Consider the following 5896-nt stretch of genomic DNA (forward strand, 5'->3'; position numbering starts at 1 on the left):
GCGGGGAGGGGGGCTGCGCCGGCGGCCGCACGGCGGGGCTCTCGCGCACGCGCACACGCACGCAGGCACACGCACGCTCACGGGAATCCGAATCTTATTGCTGCGCGGCGGGGCGGGAGGGTCACTCGACGCAGACGGAGAGCAGCACCATCACCAGGACGCCGGCGCCGAGCAGAAGCACCTGCTGCAGGGACAGCCTGCGGGGAGGCGGCGGCTCAGGGCGCGGCCGGGGACTTGGGGCCCGTGGGCGTCCCTGCAGGTCACTCACCACGGGTTGTCCTCCTCCAAGAGGTCCGGCAGCACGTTCACCAGGGCGATGTAGAGGAAGCCGCCGGAGGTGAAGGGCAGGACCCAGGCCACCGTCTCCTCTGCGCAGGAGCAGACCCCGACTGGCTGCGAGCCCCGGGCGCGAGGGTCCTGTCCCTGCCCCCGGGGAGACGCCGCCTCACCCTCTAACGGCACCTCCCGCGCCCATACCTACGCCCTTGGGGGACTGCGTACAGATGGCGAAGCAGGCGCCCAGCAGGCCCCCCAGCGCCGTGGACAGCTGCAGCTTGGCGGCGCTCCACCGGTCGAAGCCAGCCCGGAGCAGGATGGCGAAGTCGCCCACCTCGTGGGGGATCTCGTGCAGGACGATGGCCACGGTGGTCAGGAGCCCCATCTGCAGGGAGCAGCTTCTGAGTCTAGGGCTGTGCTGGGGGCCACACCCCACCCACCCACCTGTGCCAGACAAGCCCTTGCGCTGCCTCCAGTTGCCTCCTGCCCGCCCCTGCTGGGTACTGGGCGACAGCAGACACCAAGCCAGCAACCTAGATGGGGCTGGGGCTAGGGCTGGGCTGGGCTGAGGGACCAGCGGCAGGGGCCTCTCTGAGAACAGGCATTTACACGGAGAAGTGCGGAAGGAAGAACTCCTCAAGCAAAGGGCATGGTGTGGGGGCCGCCGGGCCCCAGCACGGAGGGCGGGGGCAGCACCCCCAAGCCTAGCAGCTTGAGAGAGGCTTCCCAGTCAGGAGAAGGGACAGCAAGGACGCAGAGCAGTGCGGCTTGTGACAAAAGAAGGTGCAGGTGATACTCCTAGCACTCTGGGAGGCTGAGGCAGAAGGATCGAAGGTCCAAGCCTCACTTAGGCAATTTAGTAATTGAGCAAGACCCTGTCTCAAAATAAAAAAATATCAAGAGCTGAAGATGTAGCTCAGTGCAAAGGCCCTGGGTTCAGTCCCCAGGATGGGGGTCGGGGGCATGCAGGGAGAGGAGGTGGCGGCTGTGGCAGTCAGGGAGAGCAACGGAGGAGACTGGGGAGGGCTTGGAGGTGACACCAGCTGATGACACAGGTGTCCAGTGCAAAAGCCCAAGGCCTGCCTGCCCCGCCGCACTCGCCTTCTTGCTCACGAGGAAGCTGGCGGCCACAGCTAGCCCGTGGGTGAAGTTGTCCACGGTGTTGGCCAGCAGGTTGAGATAGCCGCTGACCTGGGGGAGGAGGGGAGCAGTGCTAAGCTGGGTGGGGCCACTCCATTGGGCAGCTGTGGGAGGGGGCCCTGGGCAGGCCACTCACTTTGAGGTTCCGGACTGCGGCGCTCAGGCGGGGCTGTGCCGCTGCCCCCGGGGCGAGACGGTGGCCGCCATTGAGCACAGCTGCAGGGGGGTCTTTGCTGGAGGCCTAGGCCGGGAGGAGAGAAGCGACATTACGTGCCCCCACTCAGCTGGGTCACAGCAGGGAGGCCAAGCCAGACAAGAGAGATGTTCGCTGACTGGGCTGGACCTCTGCTAACGGCTGAGCCGGTGCCCCCCGCTCAGCATGCCTCCGGCCCACGCCGCTGCCACCAGCACTGCCATCTGCCAGGACTGCTGCCGCCCCCACCCCTGGCCTCTCAAAGCAGTTGGCCCTGCCCCCGCCTGCTCCTGGGCAAGAGGCCAGGAGAACCCTCTTTTTAAGGGCTTAACTCAGAACCTGGGCCTCCAAGCCCTGGGTACCCACCGGAACAGAGGCTGGCATAGCCAGGTGCTGGGGTCTGGGGCTCACCTGCCTGGACCCGCCCTCCTTGCTGTCCAGGAACATCTTCTCCAACGCCAGGAAGGTCAGGAAGCCAGCGATGACCCAGAGCCCCAGCTGCTGTTGCTGCTGCAGGGTCCGGACCTCAGCCCCTGCGAGGGAGCACTGCGCGCCATGCCAAGCCCATGCCCACCGCGAGGGCCTGGGCCTGGGCAGTGACGGGAGCCAGGGCTGGTGGCTTCTGACGGCCACGTGGGCCAGGGCACTGGGTGCAGGACAGTGACCCCTCCCAGGTCAGTTCCTTCCCAGGTTCTTTTCCCCAAATCCCTCTTCCCATCCCAGGGTGAAGAGCCGGGCAGGGCATGGGCACCAGCGCCCACTCCTGATCTGCAGAGCTGGGGCTTCACTCACCAGGGCTGGCGCTGCATGTGTAGCCCCAGGCCTCGGGCAGCAGGTGCAGGAACACATTGCCCAGCAGGCCCCCCAAGGCGAAGCTGAGCAGCTGCTTCAGGCGCTGGGCCCCAGCTGCAAGGCAGGGATGTGGGTCGGGGGACTGAGGGCCGGGACCCCCGGCGTCACCTCTGTCCCAGGACCCGGATCACTGGGCTTTCTGCTGGCTCCAGCAGCTCGCCCATCTCCCAAAGGCCGGATCCAGCGGCAGCTCTCCCGGGCCCTGGCCCGCTGCGCAGGAAGGGCTGGCTGCTAAGCAGGAACTCCTTGCAGCCTGCGGGACCCCGCTGTGGCTCCTACTCCAGCCTAATTAGGACACGGGGTTTCCAGGCCCTACAGGTCCCAGCTCCTAAAACCACCACTGCTGAGCAACAGAGCACTGAGACTCGGTTTTCCCGTCTGTATATTGGATCTTGTGGGAATTAAATGACATACAGAGTGCTTATTAAATGGGAACTTCTGAGCCACTGTCACAGGAAAGTGGCAGGGATAGGGGACATTTGCAAGCTCACAGCATGCAGATTTGAGTGCTCTATGAGTGCCACGTTCAACCCCTTGATCTGATAGAACAACGGAGGCTGAGGCCACTGGGTGGGGGGTGAGGTGAGGTCCCAGGGGAAGCTGCCGCCTCCACACTGTGCCTTGCTGGGCGGGGACCCTCTCTGCTTGTGCTTCCCTTGCGACGGAGCCAGCAGTCCTCACGCTGACCCTGCAGCTGCAGAGGAGCTCTGGGACTGTCTGTCTTAGCGCGCTGGTTCCTAACAGAGCCCTGGTGGCCTGGTCCCACCTCCACGTCCCACTCTCCAGTTGGCGGGGGCTTAGCCTCATCTGCACACTCTTCCTCATCCTTCCTACAACATGCTGTCTGCACGCACGCATGGGATGCAAAAGAAGGAAAAGCCCCACCCATGCCAGACTGGGTCTGCTGGTCATCTCCCTGGGGCAGCTCTGCCCTGAGGGAAGGCTTTGAACTCTGGGCACTGCAAGCCCACAGCAAGCCCGAGGGGAGCGGCACCCTGCGCTCCGCGTAGCGCTGCGTGTGCACCTGCTCACTTCATCTTCACACGGACACCCATGAGACAGATTATTGTGCCTATTTTGGGGGGTGCTGGGATGGAACCCAAGGCCTACTTTGGGGGTGATGGGATCAAACCCAGGGCCTCGCACGTGCCAGGTAAGCACTTCACCACCCTCACCGCCGAGCCACATCCCCACCCCTATTATCCCCATTTTTAAGGCTGGGAGGCTGGGACAGTGTGAAGCTTAGTACCTTGCCCTGTGCTTCTTAGCTGGTGAGTGGCAGAGCCAGGACTGGTGGCCAGGTAGCCAGGCAGCCCGTTGGTTTTCTTTTTGTTTGTTTTTTTTTTTTTTTGGTTTTGGTTTTTCTCCGGTACCGGGAACCGAACTCACGACCTTGCGCTTGCCAGGCAGGCGCTTTGCCGCTGAGCTAAATCCCCAGCCCCTGGGCAGCCCGTTTGTAAGAAGTCTGGTGAAGCCGGGCGTGCGAGCGCACACCTATAATCCTGGCACTCGGGAGGCTGACGCATGGGAACTGCTGAGAGTTCGAGGCCAGCCTGGCCTACATGTGAGACCCGACCTTAATGACAGCAGCAACAAAACACAAGGCTGGGGACGTGTCTCAGTGCCAAGGCCCTGGGTTCAATCCCCGATACCAAGAAGAAATGAGTCTGGCGAGTGTTGCTGACCGGGACAATAAACGGCTGCACAGATGAGTCAGTGCCCAACACGTGCACCCCGTGCCCACAGGACCGAGGTGACCTGTCCCCATCTCAGACACACTGGCCCGGAACAGGAGACCGGGGTCTCCCGCCCTGCTGGCTGCCCCTCAGTGCCACCACAATCACCCACCTTCTGAGCGCAGCATGGTCCCCATCTCCAAGGGAATGACCAGCAGCGGGAAGACCCCCGTGAGCCCCACGATGAGCGAGCCGAGGAGGGAGCAGATCCAGGTGTCCAGCCTGTCGCTGCTCAGCAAGGCCCCCCAGGACTCGCTGGCCTTGCTGTCCAGGCGACAGGCCGCGGCGGCCCCCCGGTTCTGGAGGGCTGGCTGGGCGCCCGCGGCCCTTCCCAGCAGCTGCAGGGCAAGGGCGGTGAGGAAGAGGAGCCGCTGGCCCGCCATGCCACAGCCAGGGCAGGGACATCCAGGCATGCCACGTGCTGAAAAACACAGAGGCCCCTTAGGTGGGCAGCCAGCCTCGCCGCGCACCTGCTGGGGACACGTGGCGTCCCCGCCCAGCCCCGAGTGGCCAGGGCACCCGCCCGCCTGGTGGGCACGCGTCTGGGGCTCAGCTCCTGGCTCGCCCTCTCCCAAGCACTGTGCATTTTTTCCCTCTGAGCCGCTCCAGACTGTGTAGGCTGGCGCGTCGCATCCGCCTGCGGCTAAACTTTCCCTAATGACTGGGTGAGGCGCTGGCTCCTTCCAGCCACCGGCAGGCCTGGCCCAGACGGCTGCTCAGGCTGCCAGGGGAGGTTTGGGGCCAGGCTGTGCCCTGAGGAGGACCCCCCAGACTGAGGGCAGCACGGTCTAAGCCGACGGGCAGCCCTGCGGGCACAGCAGGGGAAACTGAGCAGCACAGCCGGACAGGACCATCAAAGCCTCTTCCTGGGAAATGAGCCCAGTGTCCCTGGGGGCACCAGGAGGTGAGGCTGGGGCTAAAGGATCCTTGCGGCCGGAGATGCCTCGCAGATGTGCGCAGGCTTCCGAGACAGGTCAGCTTGGGGCTCTGCTCTGAGCTGTCCGCGGGCAATTCCTGGAGTCCCTGAGCCTCAGAGTCCTTGTGCCGAGGGACGCGTCTGGGTACCACCTCCCTCACAGAGGGGCACATGAGGGCGCGGGAAAGGCAGGTGGATGGCGAGGAGGCACAGGGTCCCCCTCCCGGGCAGGAATGTGCCCTGCCAGTGGATCCCAGCACGGGACATGAGTCAGCCAAGGAGAAGTTCAGTCTGGAAACTCAGGCGTGAGATTTCAGTGATGGTCAGCCCTGCCCTGCGCTGGCTGTGACCTTGAGCTGCCTCAGTTTCCTCCTCTGCTGAGGGAAGCGGCAGGGGGAGGACGCAGCAGTCACTGGGCGCTGCGAAAGATGCCCAGGTCTGCGATCTCCAGGCCTCAGCGCAGGAGACCCCCGTGGGCCCGGCCGGCCGCTCGGAGACCAAGGTTGCCCCGGGCGGCCGGGCCGAGTCCCAAGCGGGCCGGCAGAGAGGCGAGGCCGCAAGTCTGGAGGACAGACTGCAAAGGGAGGGGGTCGTCAGGGGAGAGGGGAAAAGCGGCCAGCAAGAGGGAGGAGGATCGAGAGTCAGGCGCGGGGGGAGGACGGCAGATCGCGGGGACAGAAGGCGCCGGGGCAGCGAGCCGGACCCCGGACTCGGGGAGGCGCCCGGCTCAGGCGGGGACACGCCGGCCGGGGTCCCCAGGCCGGGCGTCACTCACCGTGCGGC

The 5896-nt window shown here is 65.0% G+C and overlaps 1 protein-coding gene across 1 annotated transcript in view; it reads right to left on the reverse strand.

The window, feature by feature from the left end:
- Slc39a13 (solute carrier family 39 (zinc transporter), member 13) overlaps positions 1-5896 on the reverse strand; it is a gene marked incomplete in the record, with an annotated part of 7697 nt that overhangs the window by 602 nt on the left and 1199 nt on the right. The window contains 8 exon segments of the mRNA XM_005383973.2: positions 1-197; positions 269-368; positions 478-661; positions 1378-1467; positions 1553-1657; positions 2021-2142; positions 2402-2515; positions 4310-4618. Coding sequence (XP_005384030.1) covers positions 122-197; positions 269-368; positions 478-661; positions 1378-1467; positions 1553-1657; positions 2021-2142; positions 2402-2515; positions 4310-4610 — 1092 coding nt within the window.

The sequence above is a fragment of the Chinchilla lanigera genome, unplaced genomic scaffold (assembly GCF_000276665.1).
Source record: "Chinchilla lanigera isolate Chin_1 unplaced genomic scaffold, ChiLan1.0 scaffold00021, whole genome shotgun sequence".
Taxonomy (NCBI): Eukaryota; Metazoa; Chordata; class Mammalia; order Rodentia; family Chinchillidae; genus Chinchilla; species Chinchilla lanigera.